At 41.6% G+C, this 23,659-nt stretch overlaps 1 protein-coding gene across 2 annotated transcripts in view; it reads left to right on the top strand.

Annotated features, from left to right (window-relative positions):
• ME3 (malic enzyme 3) overlaps nt 1-23,659 on the top strand; it is a 172,733-nt gene that overhangs the window by 58,673 nt on the left and 90,401 nt on the right. For both annotated transcript variants that reach the window (XM_058663709.1, XM_058663710.1), the window contains one exon: nt 23,424-23,557. In XM_058663709.1, coding sequence (XP_058519692.1) covers nt 23,424-23,557 — 134 coding nt within the window. The remainder of the gene's footprint in view (nt 1-23,423; nt 23,558-23,659) is intronic.

The raw sequence follows: 23,659 nt of genomic DNA, 5'->3' as shown, positions 1-23,659 counted from the left end.
TAGACACTGACATATTTATTCAAACAAAAAGCAGGTGTGGGTTAAAGCACAGTGGGGAAGTGAGACAGGTGATTGTCATGACAGTCTTTCCTATCCCTGGTTGACTTCTCTATGGAGCCCCTGAAGATTCACACAAGTCCAAATAGTTTAGATTCATGTCTTCTAATAATTTGGAGATCGATATTCATTCACTTGCTCACTCACCCATTCACTCATTCATTTAGTAGTAGTCTCTCTCCCTTGTCTATTTCATTATTTACTCTGTGCCTACTACACACCAGGCTCTAAGGTAAAAAATAAATATGTGTAAGACACAGTGGTTGCTGCAGGAGGCCCAAAAGTAATTGGACAGAGAGACTTGTAAGCGAGCATTTTCAGTAAATCTGAAAAAGTATTTTTAGGTTATTTTGCAACCTCTGACAGCAAAATTACCAAGAAAGGAGAAGGCAATTGTTTTACCAATTAGTACCTGGAGCAAGACTGGCTGAACTCCCAGGCCAGTGAGCTTTATTCTCACGCTGCTGCCACCACAGGAATAAAATCAAAGAAGCAGCTTTTCTGTTAAGAACTTCTGTTCTTCCTTCTCACCATGACCAGCCCGCCCCCTTCACACACATACACTCTGCCATTATCCCCAGGAGTGCTGAGTGCATCCAGGGAGTGAGGGAAGCTGTGGGAGGAAATCTCTCTCCAGCACTGGTGACACAGCTGCTGCCTCACAATCCTCAGGGTGGGGAGCAATCCTTTAGTTCCCATCCTCTAGGGAGTGAGGAGAAGTATTGTCTCCAGAGATCTTTAAATAGTGTTGTCACTCATGAGGAAACTTTAGGGAAACTCAGGCTTTATTTCAAAGAAATGAATTGAAGCCATGAATAGAAGAAAAGTCCTTCCACCGTCCTGCATACGTTGGTTGATGGAAAGGCTAAGGACAGGGTCAGGCCTCTACATTCTGTAGCCACTTTCCAAAGAAGCACTTGAGGCTGCCATTTTTGCTTACACACAATCTAAGTCTTGGGACAATGGCTCAATCAGTTGCTTAGTGTGTTTGCAGTTTCTATTCTGGTGAGCAGTGGTTTTGACACTGAAATATACAATTTGATGCTGTCATTTTCTATTGAGCAGCCTATAACTCAAGAGCCTCAGTGGGACATTAATCTAGTCATTTTGCTATGATTTTCTCAGTGCTTCATCCATATTTGCAGGGGCTGGAGCTAATCCTTACTTATTGTGAAAACCCAAAAAACTCTGAAATGAGCAATCACCATGTGTTAGCAAAAAAAAAAAAATTACTTAATTTTGACTGAGAGTACCTAAGAAAAGAAGGAAACTAAAGGGTTTCAGGAATGACAACAGAACCAATCAGTGCACTTCACGGCTCCCAGATTATTGTGGTGTTCTGTGTCCCTTTCTCCCTGGGTCTAGAAGATCTATGAGGGCAACACTTGCCTGTATTCTACATTGCCATAGCCCATGACCTAGCATACTGCCTGGCACATAGTAAGACACACAAGAAATATGTTAAATAAACACAACAGCGAAGACTATACATGATCTTATCATGACCTGGTAGAATTAGGTTGGTGCTCTTAGCTGATTTAAATTTTTTTTTTAAATGAGATTTGAAGAAGTAGAATTACTTTGCTTCATGCCATTCAGCCAGTCATCGACAAACACAATATTAACCCAGGACTTTTTTTTTCTTAAAGACTTATTTATTTATCTATTTATTTATTTTAAAGTTAGCTCTACAGAGGGAAGGAGAGACAGAGAGAAAGATCTTCCATATGCTGGTTCTGTCCCCAAATGGCTGCATGACTGTAGCTCATATGATCCAAAGCCAGGGGCCAGGAGCCAGGAGCGTATTCTGGGTCTCCCACATGGTGCAGGCCCTAAGGCTTTGGGCCATCCTCTGCTACTTTCCCAGGCCACAAGCAGGGAGCTAGAAGAGAAGGGAAGCAACCAGGATACAGACCAGCTCCTATAAGGGATCCTAGAGCATGCAAGGTGAGGACTTTAACCACTAGGCTACCATGCCAGACCCTAATCCAGGACTTTCAAAGACGACCTTCATTGCTTGGATCTAAAGTCTCATTCCTCATAGTAAAGCAAAGAAAAAGAACAAAAACTTTTTTTCAGTGTCATAGTAGTATTCTAATATATGGCCTATCTTCATTATAAATGACAGGCTATTCTCCCCATGATACTGATTTTACGGCATGTCAGCTCTCTTTCTAGTCAGGAGAGGAGGGTGCTTGCTAATGCAAACTAGGTGGTGCTCCTTTCTACTGTGTTTCTTTTGAGGTGTGATTCTGGCTGTGAGGATAAAAACATTTGAGAAAGCAGAGGTAGGTGAAAACTTGGGGGAGTCATGACGGGCATTGAGTTGGGCATTCAGGATGGGAAGGCTTTACCTGAATGGTTGAACATCAAGTTCAGTGTGAAGAACAGAATGATGGCAGGGCAACCAGGAATCATGAATGCTTCTGTGTCATATCCTTCAGGAACTCTCCAAGGCATATGGTACATCAGTGGGACATCAGAAACCTCTACAGCCAGCCTTGACTTCCCTGTTTCACACTTGCCTAGGCCTCTAGCCTCATCCTTCAGCATGGTTCCTCTGTGACACTGCAGAAAAGCCAGACACACTGCAGAAAACCATACTGGCCCCAAGCATCATGTCGCTGCCTGGAATGCTTCCTCCTTATTTCCCCCATTAGCACAACTTATACCTGATCTAATCTAAGACTTCCTTTGCAAATGTTCCCATTTACCCCCTTTGGAAGGCCCCTCTTCCACACTTCTAACTCCTCCTTCATTCTCATTTGTTTCTCCACTTGACTTTCAAGGCTGCACATTCTTGTTCCTGATCCAGCCTTCCATTATTCATTGTATTTTGTTGCCTTTCATGGACAACAACCCTCCTCAATACTTTCAGATCTTTTTTTAAAGTTTTTCTTTTTAAATTTATTTATTTTTATTGCAAAGTCAGATATACAAAGAGGAGTAAAGACAGAAAGGAAGAGTTTCTGTCTGATGATTTACTCCCTGAGTGGCTGCAGTGGCTAGAGCTGAGCCAGTCCAAAGCCATGAGCCATGAGCCTCTTCCAGGTCTCCAAAGCAGGTACAGGATCTCAAAGCTTTGGGCCATCTTCAACTGCTTTCCCAGGCCACAAGCAGGGAGCTGGATGGGAAGCAAGGCCGCCGGGATTAGACCTAGTGTCCATATGGGATCCTAGCACATGCAAGGCTAGGACTTTAGCTGCTGAGCTACTGTGCGGGCCCTACTTTCAGATCTTTCAAGAACATTCACTTCAACTCTATACATCAACTAGGACCTGCCCTTACCCTGAATTGACTGCTCCATTCTAACACTTTGCACATGTAAATGGCTTATTTTTTCCCAATCCTCCTAGTTAGGATATAGATAGGTATCCATTTCTTCCCCAAAAACCACTTGTAAAGCTGTGATCTCTCATCCTCTTATTTAAGGAAAAAGCCACTGTCATAACAAAATTTGCTTCTTGTTCCTTTTTAATGAATTGTGAAATTAAAAACATTGCCCTTTTGTCCTTTCCATCCCTTGGATTTAGCATTTTCCATTCTTGAGAGCTTTGGGACTAGCTTATAGCCTTCTCCACCCGACTCTGCCATCATCCTGGGTGACTTCAACATCCATATAATGCTGGCTTCACTCAAATGGAATACTTTCCCTCAGCTACTCCCAGAATCACACCCTGGACCTTGGCCTCATGTAAAAGTAATCCTCTTTTGTTAGGAAAAAAAATGACTCTTCCAATGCATGATTGCCTGAGATGCGTCTTGGCCAGCTGTGCCCTGTGAGCTCATTAAATATGTGCTGCACAGAAACACACACACAGAGTTAAGAAAAAGTTATATACACACAATTAAGCAGAAAGTTATCAAAATTGTAGGTATCCTCAGTAAATGTGATTTAATTTATCTTTCTTACTGCAGTCCATTTAATTGTTTAGGTTGTTCCCTATTCTTTGTCAGATGGAGGTTGATTGAGATGAACAAGTACTGCTCTAGTTTGTTCTAGAGAGCATATTTCATGTCTATCTCCGGCCCTTGTCCTACCCCACATTGGGGAGACAGCACTATCACAGCATGCTCCTCCATTTTTTTGTAGGAAAAGAATCATAGGTAAAAATCAGTTTATTGTGGGATAAGACTGACTAGGAAACACTTGCTTTGATAGATCAGTCTTTAAACTGACTGATAAAAGTTATTACAGAATGTTCAAAATCACAGCATAGAGTCTAATGCTATAAAGTTTGTGCAAAATAGTAATTCCAGGCACAGGCTTTTGCAGCATGTAGAGCTGGGCTCACATTCCAGCTTCCAGCTCTGAAACAATGTAATCTTGGAGAGATTTTTCTCCTGCATGAAAATGTTGTGAAAGAAATAAATGGTTCATTTATTACATGTCATAATTTTGTCTCATAGTAAGATTAAAGAAAATAATATTAATATTTGTCAATTTTGTTATAAGATATAGATTAACTGCAAGCTGAGTATCCATGTGTAAAAGCAGCTGTAGGATTCTAGACTCCTCAATCATGGATCAGTTAATCACTCAGTGAGCTATGTAGTCAATCAGTATTAATTTAGATTATTAGTAGGTTATTCAAAGGAGACTCTAAGTATTTGCTTTACTTATCACAGATACAGGTTTTAGAAGAGCCTAGCCACTAAATGGCACTAAATATCACATCAGAAATGGAGGCATTCCTTTTCAGGAATTTAGAGGGAAGGTGCACCTTGAGGTCACTGAGAAAGTCAACACGTCCTCCCCTAGAGTGGATGATATCAGTCTAGAATAGCCAAGACCCACCTCAAGGACACCCCATGACTTTTACAGAAATCAAAGAAGAATTTCACCAGATACGTGTAGTTCCTAAACAGAAATATCTAAACAGTAGCCGTGTTTATGAAATGTGAAACTTTTTATAAAGACCCTCAACTTCATTAAGTACATAGATCAGATTGTGTCTCAGGAGGGAGCACAGAAGACAGCTCATTGCTGATCATATAATCTGAGCACCGACAAGACGAAATGCTCACTGGCTTGCGGGTCTACATTTTCCCTTCATTTTAATATACTGTATTTTAAAAACCAGAAATCTGTTCACAAAGCATTTCCTGCACTTAAAATTTCCACTTTTGATCCAGTTCCCCTTCGAATTGTTCTCATTAATTTTAAATCCACTATAGATCATCATCACTAGTCAAAGTTTAAATTTCAGATGTGTGGTGTTCTGTTGTGAGTACCAAGGAGGATGGATAGAACAGCTTGACAGTAGAGGTTAGAGAGAGAGAAGATTGCACTGGATGACAAATCCTAAGGATACTCCCGGGCTGCCGCACTGCTCAGGAGCATGAGAATCACTACTCCTCAGCATCTGGTCGAAGTTCTGTTTACTGGGTAACGCCTACACGGTCACCATTAGCTAGGGATGCAACATTCAGGGTATTTCAGTTGCTTCTCATGGCTCTATTTTGAAATGGATACTGTTCTCTTTAATTGAGAGATAAGGAAATTGATGATCACAAAAGTTAAGATTGTGCATGATCATACAGTTTGTTGGCGCAGATTCTTGAACCAACTCCCAGGGCCCATCTCCCTGCTCTGTGACCAGTTCCTTCCATGACATACATCTTAAATGAATACATAAATTGATTAATGAACCCACAAACTGAAAAATTCATGATTCAAGTCTCTTTTCTGCAACTTCCTAGGATTACGGTTTTAGGTAAACCATTGAATTTCCTTAGTCCCAGCTTTCCTATACACAAAACTGGGATGGCACTCAGCCAGCCTACATCATAGAGCAGTGTTTCTAATGGGTAGCAAAGTTTGGGAGTCACAGCCATAGTAAACAGAACTGTTTTAACTCTGGGACCAGGACAGATGTTTCTCAGAATTAAGATAGGATGGAAACTGGCCACTTACTCTCTTGTGTCCTATAAAAGTTCTTTCTCTCCAGGGCAAAATGGCCTCTTTCCTTGTTCACTTACTTGATTAGGTTACAGAGTTGAGATCCAGGCCCGATAAACAGAACATTCTCGTAATGTGTCTGTTGAAGGTTAATAGTTTAACACCCATCTGCTGGACAATTTCTCTTCTGCATGAATTTGCTCTTGGTCATCTTCACATTAGCTCCCTCAGCTGCACACATCAAGCATACATAGCTGGTGCCTGCTCAAGGAGTCTCCCAAAATGTGTCTGATTATCTTACTCTTTCTGGCTGGTCACAGTTCACTTTTTAGTCCAATCCTCCCAGGTTAGACACATGAAAGTGCAAATTTGTTGTGGGATAAAGAAGGAAGATACCTCCCTTGTTCTCAGCTGTACCCCCCCACCGACAGTACCCCACAACCCTTCCCTACCCTCCCACCCATAACCTTCCTCTGCCATTATCTTGTTGAAGTTCAACCAGTTTAGAGGGCCATCAGAGTGCCAAGAACAATATTATTTAAATTTTAAACAATAGTGTCTTGGGACTAGGGGTCATGAAGCAGTCAGACTGCTGCAGGGAACATTTCCAAGAGAGTGATTCATAATCTTTCCAACCATCCACCTCTGTACCCTTGTTCTCTGAGGACAAAACCCTGCAGTTACCAAGCATTTCAGGAGCAGATTCTTCCCATCTGTCTTCTACGCTGTTATCCAGCAACTTCATATAAATTAGTCTTTCAATGGCAAAACAATTGAAGTAGCTGTTATTTTTGAATGCTTTTGAATGGCATTTATTAGTCATATACCCTTGGCATGCCATTGACCCTTTGGCACATCAAATTCCTCTTCTGTTAAAGAGGATAATAACAATTTCCCTGACTAGGATCAAATGACATTAGCCACTTGAGAGTATTTTAGAAGCAATAGCTTAGTGAAAAATATCCAAGGTCTTTTTATCATTGGCAAGGATGTTGGGCAAGGCATGCAGGATCTTGTGTCATTCATTTCTTAAAAGATTGTTTTTGGGCCCGGCGCAGTAGCTTCATGGCTAAAGTCCTCACCTTGCGTGCCCGGGATCCCATATGGGTGCCAGTTCTTGTCCCAGCAGCCCTGCTTCCCATCCAGCTCCCTGCTTGTAGCCTGGGAAAGCAGTCAAGGAAAGCCCAAAGCTTTGGGACCCTGCATCCATGTGGAAAACCAGGAAGAGACTCCTGGCTCCTGGCTTTAGATTGGCTCAGCTCCAGGCACTGTGGCCGCTTGGAGAGTAAATCATCAGACGGAAGATCTTCCTCTCTGTCTCTCCTCCTCTCTGTATATCTAACTTTGCAATAAAATAAAAAATAAATCTTAAAAACAAAGATTTTTTTTTTGAAAAGCAGAGACATGGAGACGGAAAGAGGGAAGGAAGGAGGGAGGAAAAAGGGATAGAGAAAGAGAGAAGAAAGAGAGAGTGTGTCTTTCATTTGCTGGTTCACTCTCCAAATGGATACAGTGAGTGGGACTGGGTCAGGCTGAAGCTAAGAAGCAGGAACGCCACTCAGGATCCTAAATACCCAGGTCATTTTACATTGTTCTCCCAGGTGCACTAGCCATGGGCTGGTTCAGAGGAGAGCAGCCTGGACTTCAACCACCACCCATTGCAGGTGGTGGATTAGTGCTGACCTTGAACAAGATGGCGTAACCCACTTCAGCAAATGCCATCTACAGTGAATTTTTTAACAGAACATTTGAGAAAATAATATGGAATATAAATATTTGTTCACTTAAAAATTAAGATTTTTTTCACTTTCCTAGTAATGGGAAATTTGTGTTGGCTAATACGCTGCATGAGGCACAAGCTTGTTAACACCAATACTGTGCTGAGTGAGGTTTTTTTAGTTGTCTTAGGAAGGTAGTGGCAGCAGCCCTGGAATCCAGTAAAACACCTTGACCAGAAGAAGCATCCAGCACCTATTAAATGATCAAGTGAACAAATACATGGGTGTCAGCTGTTCCTTTCCTCCGGGGGGTGGAAGGCATTGTTAGGATAGAAACCTGAGCCACAGAAAATAGTGAGGGCTCAAATGGGTGTATGCATGTACACTGGGGACATCCTCAGTATTGAATTTCTGATCCTCCTACTGTACAATCTATTTGGCAATGACTTAGACTACAATGAACCTAAGCTGAGGAATTTTATTTTTGCCATGTGAATTTCGGGTCTTTGGTTTGTGTCTGTTGAAGAGCAACACAGGCTACAGATTAGGAGCAAGGGAGGGTTAGTCCTGCCTGAAGAATTGTGGGTATGTTGTTTTTCTATCATGGGTTCTAAACCAATAGAGCTCAGAACACTTGGTTGCTGGTTTGAAGTGGGAAAAAAAAATGGCAGAATAAGATTCTGGGCATAATGAACTTAAATTTCAGGTAAAGAAAAAGACCCAGTCCAGTAGTTCCAAAAGCTGAATAGTATCAGAGTCATCTGAGTTTAAAAAGATACAAGCTCGGGCGCCAGTCAGGTGCATAGCAAGTTGATCCTCTGTCTGAGCACTAGCATATTATATGGATACCTATTCCTGTCGCAGCTGCTCCACTCACTATTCAGCTCCCTGCTGGGAAAGCAGTGGAGGATGGCTCAGGAGACTCAGAAGAAGCTCCTGGCTCCTACCTTTGTGATCAATTGCTCATCTCTTGAAATTGTGCTCCAGAGATGGAAAAATTCTTTCCTCTCTGTCCCTCCTTCTCTCTGTAAATCTGACTTTCAAATAAAAATAAAGCATGTTTTAAAAGATACAAATTCTCTGACAGCCATCTTGGACTCTCAGTCTTTGTGAATGCTTTAAGGTGCTTTTGTTCATTTGTCTGCCATGCTAACACAGAGGAGACTTGATGAGGTCTGAATTAGCAGGGACACAGAAAGAAGCGGAGCCCTGGGGGACTTGAGGCTGGACCTGTTGAAGGGTACCTGAGAGTGGTGTAAAGCATCTCCATGAAGCACAGTAAAGGCAAGAGGGAAGACGACACATCAGCAGTGTGGGGATAAGAACCACCCTGAGAGTCTCTCCGGCAGCTGCAGCCGGGATGAGCCTCTTTCAGGAGCTGCCTCTGAAGTTTCATTTGCTGAAGGCTCTGAGGAAAGTGGGAGATCAGGAGCCAAGCAGGTGGGAGGAGTTGGTTGTTCCAAGGGCGGATGCCTTTGGTCTCCACCTTGGTCTCCTCTTACCCCTTAGGGCCTGAAGTGTGCGGAATGGGAGGGCTGCCAATGAGGGCAGGTACCATCATTAAGATGCGAGTAGTAAGGTTTCTCAGGCCTCTATCCTCTGGCCATCTGCTGGAATTTAGGTCTGAGAACAACTTGGTTATCTGCTTCTCCCATCCAACCCTTCCAAAAGCTTCTCACAGAATCAATCACACTCTAACCTTAATTTTAAAGAAATGAATATCAGCTATCACTCGGTGTTTTTGGATTTTAGATGCTTCACATATCTCAGGGCATCTAATCCTCAGGGACCAGATGCAGAGTTGGGTCTATGAAACAAATGGTGTTTGAAGAACTCCTTAGTATGCACAACGCTATAAAGCTATAAGGTTATAGACTTGCAGATATTAAAGTGCCTGACTCTCCAGAGCTCAACTCTCCATCACTTTTGCAAGTCAGAAAAGAAAACCTGAAGGTACAGCTCTTTGGCAGAATGAGTACTTTGAACTAAAGAGACTAGGAAATTTCAGGAACAGAGTTTCTCTGACCCTCTCCTCTCTTTCTCTCTCACTTCTGAACAGAGAGTTGCCATCATTCCTCTTCCTCAAGATAAATCCTAGAAGCTAGAACTCTTCCCCTACAAAGCCAGCCACAAAACCTAGAAAGTTTATTCTCTTCCTTCCTCTTCCTTACTTTCCGAAGGGGTTCTATTCAGTATTTGAGAGGAAGGAATCCTGCCTGGAGGGGCTGAGGGATCTGACCAGACAAGCTCTGCTGGGTCTACTGTCCCTGTCTTCTACCCTGACGTCATACCCTTTCTGTCAAGTCATATGTCTACCACTCCTGCCCCTGTCTGCTACCATGAGGTCATACCCTTGCTCTCCAGTGATGTATCTACACAGCTGTTCCTTCCTCATCAAACCTAAACATAGAAACAGACATTTTTCAGTGGATTTGGACTCATCATTTCTGAAGAATTTGTTATGCTCTTCTCTGGTTAACCTGTCTTTTGTTACAGGAGTGTCAGTCATGACACTTACAGTAGATGAGGAAAGCTACCAGATGCTGCAACATCACCTAATTATGCACTAGTTAATACAACAATAAGTGCCTCCTACCCCAGCTTCCTTAATAAAGGGGAATCATATAATATGATTCATCTTTATTCATTTGCCTCATCATGAAACACCTATTTTGTGTGATAATTTTGTTAGGAATGCAAAAATAATGTCCAGTCTCTACATTCAGGGCGGACAAGCACATGAATAGGTAGTGACAAGACAACATATTGAAACCTGGTAGAAGTGTGCACAGGGCTCTTTGAGGACCACAGACAGCCTGGGAAGGAAAACAAAAGGCTGCAGACCACTTCCTTGCTTTCCTCTAAAAAGCTCCATGAAAGAGCATTCAAGGGGATGGGCTTTGTGGCACAGGAGGATAGGATGGCATTTCAAATACCTTCATGCTACCTTAGAGTACCTGGTATTGGGTCCTCTATTTCCTGATTCCGTATTTCTACTGGCATGCCTGGGAGACAGCAGGTGAGGGTCCAAGTATTGGAATCTAGCTATCAGATTACGAGATCTGAATGGAGTCCTTGGCTCCTGACTTTGGCCTGGCCCAGTCCAGGCTGTTAATCTAGGGAGTGAACCAACTAAAGGAAAATCTCTCATTCTCTCTCTCTCTCTGTCTTTCTCTCTCTGAAAATATAAGCAAATCTTTTCAGAGTGATTGCCAACAGCCCCAAATATAATCTTTCCTTGAAGGAAGGAACCAATAAAGCCACAATGGTCATTTCTATTATTAATAATATAAACAATATAATATATAATATACTCAAAATCACATATAATATAAAATACTCAAAATCACACTTGCTTAATCTATATCCTGGTGCCCATTCATATGGTCCCCCGTCCTCAAATTTCTTTCCTTTCATTGAGTTCATCTCTGACCCCAGGCTGCTCCATATACCAAATCACTTCTTTCTGCATTAAGATGGACTAATATGTCTCTGCTGAATGTCAAGAGACAAGATCTAAAGTCAGGGTTTGAATTTTTCAGTTCTGGGCTTTCTACAGGGCTAGGCTGGCATTGATGCCCAGTGTAGGAAGCAGCTGCACGACCCAGCACAGTATGTGGCTCTCAGTAACTTGCGTATATTTTAAATTAATTAAAATCAAAGAAAACAAATCATGAAGTTTCTCAGTTGTACTGGCCAAATTGCCTGTACTGGATAGTCATATGAGATCAGTGGCTACCATGATAAACAGAGCCAATACAGTGCTTTCCCCTTATCACAAATGTGTTGATGTGGTAGTGAAAGCAGACTGGTAGGGACTTCCTGCAGAAATAGTTTACCTATGGCCTATAGAAAGCTGAAACCATCCGGTTTTACACTGCTCTTCCTCAGGATCTGAAATAGAAGGAAATTTCAAAAAGTTCATAGGAAGTTAAATCAACATGTTAAGTTTATTTTGGTATAAAAACTTTGAGTCCTGTGTATGAAGGATATTCAAAAACTTTGCAGACATACATTTTATAAAAAAGCAATGAATGGATTTCAAAAATTTTTGTATCAAAATAAATATCTTTTAATTCCATTTTCCACTTTTTGAAGTTCTCTCATAGCACCTTGCGCATAGGTGACAAGTCTTATGTTGAATGGATAAATGGGTCCATCTATTCATCTGTGTTTATTGAAAGCTTCCTGTTTACACTAGGGAAAAGAATCATTTAGACATGATCCCTGCAGTCAAGGAGAGGAGACAAGTATTAAATGTACATCATAGAGTGCACTTCCTAGATTGTTCGGCTACTCTATTTCCCAACCAGCTCCCTGCTTGTGGCCTGTAGAGGATGTCCCAAAGCCTTGGGACCTTGCACCCATGTGAAAGACCCAAAAAAAGGTTCATGGTTCATGGTTTTAGATAGACTCAGTTCCAAATATTGCAGCCATTTGGAAAATGAGCAAGCAAATGGAAGATCCCCTCTATCTCTCCTCTCTGTAAATCTAACTTTCCAATAAAAATAAATAAATCTCTTTTTAAAAATCTTTACTGTAATATGCAAGTCTGCTAATCCTTCCTTGCAGTGATGATTTTGCTCAGAGGAGACCTAGCTACCTGTATGCCCAAGGTCAAGTGTGTAAACTTAGAAATACAGCTGCATCTGTTTGCATATGAACTGACCAACCTGACGTGAAAAAAAAGCAGTAGCTGAAATCATTAGATAGTTGACTTGACATGTAGAAGTGGCATTATCATTTCTAATCTGACAAAGTCAACTGAGTCAACAAATTTTTCAGTTATAGTTCAGAGGAAAGAGTATGAACTTGGGAAACATTTGGGCTTTGGTTCTGCTCTTGACTTTTCTACCAAGTAGCTGGGCTTTTCTAATGACCCTGAGTAAGTAACCCCTCTTGCTACCCCTTTCCAGCTTCCTAATTAATAAAGTGGAGACAACAGTGCTAACAGATTCTTGAAAGGGTCACCGTAAGTATCTGATGATGAGAATAAAAGTGCCTGTATCTCAGGGACTGTGCACCTGAACTCCTTGCTTTTTGCTCAATGAAGGTAATCACTCGCATAATGACAGTATTGTGTTCCAGCCTTGCATGGTCTTGTTCAAAGAGTCTGCTTTGTCACCACTCCGAGTTCATTGTCTTCAGAGAGCACATTGCATGTGCTAAACTGTGTGGCACTGACTCAGAAGTGAGAGAGTTGTGGGAAATAGGGTAGGCAAGGATGCCTGTCTGGACCTTGACTGTTGTGGCTGAAAGACATGGAAGGGAATTGGTTAGAGCATCATGAGCAGGGATACTGTTGTGAGTTCACGTGTGACAGTCAGAATGAGTATACTTGTGGGTCCACAGAGGAAATGCATGAAATCACAAAAGCAGGAGCTTGGCTCAACCCACAGATGAACAGTCACACTTACATAGAAATGACATGTCCGTCCCTGTCTTCCAGTCTCTTCTGCTAGACAGCCTTCCAACTGTCACTCCAGGCTTATCTCCAGCATCTGCTGATTAGCTCTCTTTATACCACATGCCCCTTGAACAAAAAAATAAATAAATAAATAATTGTGAGGAGCACCAGCTGGTGCTCCTGGAGCACTTTCTGTGCCAGCATCTACAGTAAACATCTCACATGCATATTTCATTTTGCCCCACAACACAGGAAATGAGCAGCACTCTGGTTTTTAGGTGGGAGAATTGACTTGTCTTAGAGGTCCAGGATTACCATTAGATGTTGACTCCTGTCTCCCATTAGAACTTCCCAGTACCTAATGTGGCAGGCCTGGTACAAAGCAGACTCCTGGATACCTGTGAAATGCACAAAAAGAGACTGACAGGTACACAGCAGAGCTCTGCATGTAGGGACACTAGGCAGATCTCCAACAGGCTGAGTGATGACTCTGGGAAAGCTCAGTCATAAAGAACTAGGCATCTGGGGCCCCGCATGGTAGCTTCATTGTTGGCAACGCCCACGTCGCCACGTACCCCGAGCCGAGCGGAGGGACTAGGGTTACAACACAGACAACGCAGTGAGACAACACAAGACAACACGCAGTACACAGAATGCCGATCGGTGATAGATTGATTGATCTTTATTGCAACTCCAGGCTTTCTTTTATACTCTGCTTAGCTTCTCCCAGTGTTTATCCAGTCCTCAAGTGGCCACCCTAAATCCCTTGAGTTCCTCCCAGTGTTTATCCAATCCTCAAGTGGCCACCCTAAATCCCTTGAGTTCCTCCCAGTGTTTATCCAATCCCTTGGCAGATAACTTGACAAATAGGAAGCAGGAACTTGCAGTTAAGCCAGTGGCTAGATGTATCAGGCCAAAATTGCTCATCCTGTTTCCCTCTGAGAAACAAGCTAAGCTGTGGAGTTAATCCTTGGGAGACCGGGGCCTGCACTTCATGGCTAAAGCCCTCACCTTGCATGCACCAGAATGCCATATGGGTGCCGGTTTGTGTCCTGGTGGCCCTGCTTCCCCTCCTCCCTGCTTGTGGCCAGGAAGGACAGTTGAGGATGGCCCAAAGACTTTGGACCCTGCATCCACATAAAAGACCTGAAAGAGGCTCCAGGCTCCTTGGTTTGGATCGGCTGAGTTCTGGCCATTGCAGTCACTTGGGGTGTGAATCATCAGACAGAAGATCTTCTCTCTGTCTCCTCCTCTCTGTATATCTGACTTACCAATAAAAATAAATGAATTTTAAAAAAAAGAACTTGGCACTGGGAAGCCTGGTGCTCCCAACACCAAGATTCTGAGCCAGAGGCACAACCTGGTGCACTTACTGCCTTTAAATCTTGTCATTTGGCAGTGGGATCTATTCAAATATCCTCTCTTGGATGCCAGTGAATTTTATCTTGGTTTCTTGGACAGGCCTGCACCTGTGGGTAGCATTCTGGAGCTATGCCAGGGGAAAGGTGATGAAACATGATATAGGTCAATGATCAAATGTCTGCAGCATGGGCAGTTACCAGTTGAAAGGGTTAGAAGCCTTTGGTGCTAGAGCAGGGTCTTGAGTCCCCATCTTTGCCAGTATCAATCCACTGGTTAACCCATTGGTGTCCCTTGAAAGACGTTTAGATGTACTCTTGGAGAAACATGGGTAAGTAGGGAAGTGCACATGGCTGGAGCCAGGGCAAGGGTGGGGTAGGAGGGATGATCAGAGTGTTGGCTCACAGGAATAGGAGGTTGAAATAGAACCATGAGAGTCAGCCATTTTTCAAAGCCCAGTCTGTGAGTTTACTTGAAAACCAGATAATAGAATCTGTAACTGTGTTTACGAGGCACACAAAGTTACTTTCTCAGTGTGAGAAGAGTAACTAAGAGCCTTGTTGTCAACCCCTCATCCATTCTGTGTGATGTGCATTCTTTCCTTAAACTCTCAGTATACATCATAAAAACTGTGACATTTTGACATGCTTACAAAGAGCCAGAATGCCAATTAGCTAAGTTTATTTCTCATGCAGATAAATATAAATTCTAATACTTCCCCTCTTGGCCCTAGTAAATCATCAGGTACCTATCCTATTTGGGAGGCCAGGTTGCAGCTAAAGTGCCTGCATTAATGCTTTGCAAACTTGTAAAGCTGGGACTGCTTTAACATTAACTTCAGGATGGAAAGAAGCTTTTAGAAGCAGTTTCTTGAACTCCCTGAAATTCTCAGTTGCTAAACAGTCAAACTTTTTCCTCAAATGCAAAAAAAGTTGGTGGCAGTCAGCCAAGAAAAACACTTAGCCTTGTAGAGAGAAGAGAAGCTGACTGTTATTAAAAGCTGCAGTGATCATTAACAAAGATGATGTCATTATTAAATTCCTGGTCCTCCTGGAGTCTTGAGACCAAGCAGAGGCGATCGCAGTCTTTACCAAAGCAGCAAATAGTCACCTACTTAATGGTGTTTGGTGAAAGTGTCCAGTCCCTGGGGTGAGGTGGTTTCCTGCAGGATAGGGGATCTCAGTGTTACTCCCTGTTTGCAAAGCTGGTGGTGTTATAACAGAGAGGATTTATGGACTAGTAATCCTGGGTTTTAAAGAAGAAAGTTTGGAACTTTCTGTGCACAGTGCCTTGAGAGTTTATGTTAATTATACTTTCAGATCAGAGCCTCTCAGATGATTTCCACAGATTTCTTGGTGGAAGAACAGTTCAGGATCTCCATTGGTTGGGTTGTCATTGTCAGGGTACTTCATGTAAAATGAAATAAGCCAGACATGAAAAAGACAAAGACCTCATGCTCAAATTCATTATTGGAAGTGGAAAAGGCTGACCTGATAGAAGTATAAAGTGTAAGAGTGGTCACAGGAGACTAGGAAGTGGGGGGAGGAGGATAGGAGGAAAGAGGTTGGATAAAGGGCACAAAAACAGTGAGATGGAAGGAAGAGGTTCTAGTGTTGTATGCACAGTGAGGTAACTACAGTCTGCAACTTTTCAGAATAACTCAAAAAGTTTTTAAGGTTACCAACACAGAGAAATGAGAAATTTTTTGAGGAGTTTGGAATGTTAACTATACCTAATTTCATCATTATGTATTGCTTACATATATAGAATTGCTGTATTGAGTCCCAGAAATGTAAAATTATTATGTCAGTTAAAATTCTTAAAAGTTTTAATACTTAGTAAAAACTCAAGAGGAGCTCAGTATTAGAAATCCATAACTTTCAACGTAAAGACTAAAAGAATATTAAGAGTAACTCAAGAGTTTGACATTCATTCACTTGTTCTCTGTTTTTCCTTTTTTCTGCTCCTTCCTCACCACGCCCACCTTCACATTTTTTGAGGTCCATCTTACCAAGTTCATGACATGACCAATATTCTAGTGACAACAGTGCAGTCTACAGTCAAATCCTGGTTCTGTCAATACCTGTAGTTTAGAGGGAAAAATCATCAGAAAGTAATGATGATTGCAAATGTGCTTACAGATTAAAATGTGCATCCTGGCTTAAGAAGTAGTATGCTGTGAAGTAATAGCCTGATAACTTTAAGAGTATCATGTAACCTCTCCAGAAAGCTCTCATATGAAAAAGATGCTAAAATATCTCCCTTACTGTAGTAGCAAAGAAAGTATCGTGCGACATTGGATATTTGCTGGAATCTCTCTCAGAGCAGACGATGGCTTGAAGGTGTGGATGATCAACGCATGCGTTTGGCTATTAACTCCCTAGGAAAGAAACTGTGAAGGTTGCAAAGGAGAATTATTTCGACTGGTAGAGGAATGAGAGAGGCTGTGATATTCCCTGCTTTTGCATGCTTCCCTCCCACAAGGGAATATGTAGGGAAGCAAGATGCCACCAACATAAACGAGATGTCAGTTATCACCCACACAAGTTTCTTCACTTTTAGGAGGAACTTTGCTACTTGAGTCTATTGCAGTTTAGAAGCTCAACCAGAGTTGCTCCAGAGATCATCAGTCTTGGATATACAAGGAGTTCTAGTAAGACAATTAACTAATTTAAAATAGTTCTCAGCCCTCTGGATAATCCTATATGGAGATCCTAGTTTCTTCTTTGTTGATGTTTGCCACCACGAACTGCTCAAGGACTTCCTACTGTTACCACTGCCAAGTTCTGTGAGATAGCTGAGCAAGTGACTCCTGGAGCTGCTAAGCAATGCCAGGAAGCCTTCACTTCAGTAGAACCACCCTGAATTACATGCACAAAAGGTCTCTTCATTCACCACGGACTGTACGTTGTCTATCACCTTAGGTTAAAGGGGGTGGTGGCTTGTGTCCCCTGTCTCCCAGCATTCCATATGAGAACAGTCCTTCCAGGAACCAGATTCCATGGCAGCCTATCTATTTTCTGTTTGTTTCTACTAGTGCCCAAGCTCAAAATCCATGTTCTGCAAAAGACACTGCTAAAAGAGTGAAAAGACCAGCCACAGACTAGGAGAAATATTTATGAAACACACACCCAATGAAAGACTCATCAAAAACATGCAAAGAACTGATTTTTTAAAATGACAATTTCATTCAGATAAAATTTATATACCATACAAGTCAGCCACTTAACAACAAATAATTCAATAGTTTGGGATATATTCATAATTACTCAAAGCTGTGCTCAAACATACATAAGATATAACATTTGCCATTTTAGCTATCTCCAAGTGTACAGCTAATGATACTAAATGTACTTACATTATTGTGTATCATCACTAATTATTTCCAAAAGGTTTTCTCACCCCAAACAAGAAACTCTATAGCCATTATACAGTAACTCATCACTCCCTTTGCCAAAAGCCCCTGATAATTTCTGATTCATTTTCTCTCTATAAATATTCCTATTCCAAATATTTAGTAGAAAATTATTTTTGCCATTTTTTGTCTAGCTATTTCAAGTAACATAATATCTTTAAATTTGGTCCATGTATTAGGACATATAAGAACTTCATTTGTTTTTTATGGTTGGGCAAATTTTTGTTGCATGAATATACATTTTGTATATCTATTCATTTAGCAACGAATAACCAGGATATTTGCACCGGCTGGCTATTGCCAATGATGTTGCAATGAATATTGGCAAGTACGTGTTCAATTCCATGTTTTTAATTCCTTAGAGTATAAATTTAGGAATAGAATTTCTGAGTCAGATGGTATTTCTATGTCTAGCTTTCTGAGAAAACACTAAACATTTTTCCGTATAAGTTGCGAAGTTTTATATTTTCATCAGCACTATACAAAGGATTCCAATTTCTCCATATCCTGCACCAATACTTACTTTCTGAGGTGTGTGTGTGTGTGTGTGTGTGTGTGTGTGTGTAATTATAGCTATTCTAGTGCTATCTTTATTTCATTGTGTTTGATTTGCATTGTCCCACCAACTGACAATGCTGAGCTTCCATGAACTATCAAACATTTGTGCATCTTCTTTAGAAAAATTTCCACTAAATCCTTTCTTCTTTTTTAAATTGAATAGTATTTCTTGTTTGTTGTGTGGTGAGAGTTTCTTATATCTTCCAGATATTATACCATTATCCAATATATAATTTCCAAATATTTTTCCTTTGTTTTCTTGGCATTTTGTCCATTGGTACAATTTATTTAAATATGATGCTGTTACTAGTACCTTTTACCATCTTACCTAAGACTCCATTGCCAAGGTCAAGGTCATGAAAATTTACTCTACTACATTTTCCTGTAACAGTTCTGTGACTTGTATCTTCTACTGGGTCATTGATATATTTCGAGTTAATATTTGTATATAATGTAATACAGGACCTCACAGTTACACTTCTGTGGATGTGTGGGTTTAACTACCACTTGGGGTGCCTGAACCCCATCTCAGAGTGCCTAGCAATGAATCATGCCTCCACCACTACTTTTCATCTAACCTTTTGCTAATGCAGATCCTTGGAAACAGAAGGTGGTGGCTCAAGTATTTGAAACTCTACCTTCCATGTGGGAAACCCAGATGGAATTTCTGGCTAGTACCTTCAGCCTGACTCAGACCTAGCTATTGTTGTCATATGGAGTGTGACCCATCAGATAGAAGACCTTTCTCCCCCTTTCACTACACGGTGAAACCCTACTATCATTCTGCCCTTCAAATAAATAAAAATGAATAAATATTTTTTAAAATGTTTATACTTTTGCATATGGAAACACAATTTTTCTTTTACCATCTCTTGAAGAAGTAATTGTTTCCCTATTAAGTAGATTGCTATCCTCATGAAAAATTAATTTGCCATTTACCTATGGATTCATATCTGAACTGTTCATTTTATTCTCTTGATATCTTTATTCTTCTTCTAAATGACACATTATCTCACATCTATTGGTGCAACTAAATAAAGAAAACTGATGGGTCCAGCATGGTAGCTTAGTGGCTAAAATCCTTGCCATGCATGCACTGGGATCCCATATGGGTGCTGGTTCTAATCCCAGCGGCCTTGTTTCCCATTTAGCTCCCTGCTTGTGGCCTGGGAACGCAGTCGAGGATGGCCCAATGCCTTGGGACCCTGCACCCATGTGGGAACCCAGAAAAGGCTCTTTGGCTCCAGGCTCCAGATTGGCTCAGCTCCAGCCATTGTGGCTGCTTGGGGATTGAATCATCGGACAGAAGATCTTCCATTTTCTCTCCTCCTCTCTATATATCTGATTTTCTAATAAAAATAAAATAAACCTTTAAAAAATAAACTGACAAGATGCAATTGATGAGGAGTATGAGGAGCATCATCATTCATGGACAGGAATGCAAATAGTACAGACACCTTCAAAAACAGCTCATCAATGTTTAAAAAGCTAAATGTAGTCTTACCCCATAATCCAACAGCTACATTCAAGTGTATTTGCCCAACTGATCTGAAGCCTCTGTCCACACAAAAAATTTAGACAATATAGTAACTTTATTATGATCTCCCAAATTGGTACAATCAAATACTTATCAATGGACAAATGAGAAGGAAACTATGATACAAAAATGCAATGGGAGATTATTATTCAGTATTCAAAAGAAATGAGTAATGAAGCCATGAAAATACATGGATGAATCAGAAGCCCCTGTCCTTAAGGGAGAAGATCCAGGTTGAAAAAAACTGCATACTGTTTGAGTTCACTCATGTAACATTCCAAAAAAGACAGAACTGCAGAGATAGAAAAAAAAAGAAGAAGAAAGGCAAAACAAAACAAGGTGATTACCAGAAGTTTGGGGGAAGAAGGAAAGAGGAGTGGGTAAAGCATAGAAAATTTTAGTGCAGTGAAATATTTTCTATGGCACTGTAGTGCTGGATGTATCCACTTAGCAAAAATCCATAGAACTTTACAGCACAAATGATGAAAACTAAGGTTATCATATATTTTCAAAAAATCATTTAATAGGCTGGGGAAATCCCATAAAGGAAGGGATAAAAATCTGATTGCCATACAGATACATTTGGAAATCTCAGTGAAGGTAGAGGGAAAGAAGTACGAAAAGCACTGATCAGTAATTTTGCAGATTTATAGAATTTCTGAGGCAAAAAGAATGTGTAATCCTTGAAAAAGAAGTGCACATAAGCACCGTGCCCTTGCTTACAAAGTAACTTCTAAGATGGTAGGGGTTAATAATTTTAGTATTGCTATCTTTAGAAGAGGATTAACCAATTAAGTATATAGGTGGCAGATAGGGAGAGTCATGTTTCTTACCATTGGAGTGGGAGTTAACAGATTGGTAAAGTGAGGAGGCTACAGAGACCAACGTGGCAATGGATTACAATCGGAGATATTATAGTATGGATTTTTTTTTGCCCAAATAGGTTTGGAAAGCTAAAGGCAGAAATGTTTATAGACATGTGCTTATACACAGATTTTAGAATGCACATGTGTATTTCCTTGGCCTGTCAACTAGAAGGGACAAAGCAATGAATATCGGAAACAAGGAGCACAAGCAGGAGTAGCACCCAGATGTTGCCTCCTAATATCTTGCTGCAAAAACAGGACATCAGGGCACTTTGAAGAAATGTCTGATTCTAGGACCAAGACAGGCAATATACAAGATTAACCTGGAGCATCTTATAGGACCAGAAAATAAGGAAATCCTCAGCAAAATATTACAGCAGGAGTATCTCAAAATGACACGACTTAAACAATTCCCAATGGGCAAAGGCGGAGCAATTTGAACAAAAAAAAATTATTATGTAACTTCTATTATAATCTAAATTATGTAATAAATATTCATGAGTCTAGTACAAAATAAACATTTGATTGAGTAAATGAAGATAGCAAAGAAACCAATTTCCCTGGCAGAGAAGAATTCTGAAAGAGAAGCCACTTTGCGGGAAGAAAGCTGACAAGCACTCCCAGAGTCAGGTGATTAAATTCCAGAAGAACAGTGAAGAATCGCGCTGATTGCAGATACTATTGACTCAATGTGACACAAGGCACCCCATCTCTGAATGAAAAAGCTGCAGCCCCAGAGGAGTCATGAGAAAAACACTACACATATTCTGGTAGAGGAAACTCCTACAAAGTACCTGATCAGTGTCCCTCCAAACTGTCAAACTCAAGAAAACAAAGAAAGTCTAAGCATCTGCCAGAGAAATCTGAGAGACTTGATGACTAAATATAGTGTGGAATGCTGGAACAATAAAGATAATTAGTTCAAAACTAAGACATACTCAGACTATGACAGGTTACAGTATCCGCCAACATACACGTGGGTCAGATCTGGGGGCAGGCCAGGTTAGGCCAGTTCATAACACCCATTGGCAGATCTGAGAACCAGGCCAAGGTGCAGGACAGACCAAGTTGGACTGCAACACAAGCCAATTCACATTAGGGCAGGAAGTGGTGGCTGGCTTGGCTGAGTTAGGCTCAAGTAGCCCCCAGCAAGAACTGGAATTAGAAGCAGATCAGGCCAGGCTACAGCACCCACCAACGAATGCTAAAATGAGACTGGCCATGCCAGACTGTGCCACAGCACCCACAAGCACACCCCATGGGCTGGGCAGAGGCCAGGTGGAGGGGCTGCTGGGGGTTCCCCTGCTGGGCCACTACTCCCACTGGTGAGCATGAGAACTGAGATTGGGGCAGACAGGCTAGGCAGGGCTACAGCACCTGTTGGCCTGCATGTGAGCTGGTTGAGGGAGAGAGCCAGGCTGGGCTAAGCAACCATAACCACTGGTACATGTATGAGCCAGAGTAAGTGCAGGCTGGTAGGGTCTTGCCACAGCATCAGCTAGCAAGTGCTGGGAATGGAGGCAAATCCTGTCATGTTATATGTCTGGACTCAAACTCCAACCTCAGGGAGAATCGCAGGATCTGTGGTCTGACTTTGGACTGCATGTCAAAGCTGGGCCTCATCAGCTGCTAAAACAGTGCATGCCCAGATGTACATAGGGGATGTGGCAGTCTATTGGGGCCTGCAGAAGACATCTAGTATCACAGCAGAGGATGGATGGCAGAACAAATTGGGCAACTCTCCCAGCCAGTATTGACACCAAGTATCTGGGTGAATGGAGACTCTGAGATGGACTATGTCAGCCAATGGACCTTGGTAGGATTTTCTCAGCCTTGGAGCAACTAAATCAATAGCATTTCAGAACTATCAACACCACCTGAACAGAACCTTCGGGGCATGCTCCACATCATGGACCCTAGGATGACAGCAGATGGCCATTTTCCATCCTTGGGTACTGATTTGGTTAGGACGGAGGGTGCAGCTTCTCCCCTTATCTGCCCTCCCTGACTTTTCCCCCAGATACTGGAAAAAGAAAGGTCAAATTGGAACTCCTGATCCTCGAGCCTTCCCACCCTAATCAGAGATCCACGTGGTCATATATCCTTCTCAACTATGTAAACATCACCAAAAGTAAATATGAATAAGGAAATTTGAAAATTAAAAATAAATCATATAAAATAAAAAACTAAGGCATTCTGAATGAAATATTGCCTTAGTAATACCAAGTCACTATTGGTTGATTAGTTCTAATAAATATACTAAACTAATGTGAGATATTAATACTTAGGAAACTGGGTAAAAGGGTATTTTACAGCTCTGTATGTTCAAAGTTTCTTTGTAAGTATGGGACTGCTATAAAGAAACATGGTTTTAAAAAACTAGTCATATAAATATTTCCTCCTTTTATTTGTCCAAAAAGGATCTCAAATTCATCCAAGAAAGTAGGTCAAGATCACCCATCATTTATATGACAGAGGTGGGATTTGAGTTCAGGGCTCTTGTTAGGAACTCATACTGGTGTCTGCCCCTCTGCAGACGAGACTTCTATCCCTCCGTGTCCTGCATGTCCACTTACATGTGTGCTTCATTCCCATTCTGTCCAGGGAATGGCCTTCACTCTGGAAGAAAGGCTGCAGCTTGGCATCCACGGCCTGCTCCCTCCTTGCTTCCTGAGCCAGGATGTCCAGCTCCTTCGGATAATGAGATACTATGAGCGGCAGCAGAGCGACCTAGACAAGTCAGTGCCTGACATCTGACCCTTCTCCCTCAGCCCCGTACCCAGCATGCTGTTTGCCGAGGCCCAAGGTTTTCTGTACTCTCCAAGCCCTGAGAGATTCCA

This window comes from Ochotona princeps, chromosome 4 (assembly GCF_030435755.1).
Source record: "Ochotona princeps isolate mOchPri1 chromosome 4, mOchPri1.hap1, whole genome shotgun sequence".
Classification (NCBI taxonomy): Eukaryota; Metazoa; Chordata; class Mammalia; order Lagomorpha; family Ochotonidae; genus Ochotona; species Ochotona princeps.
This window is presented reverse-complemented; position numbering and strand designations above follow the sequence as displayed.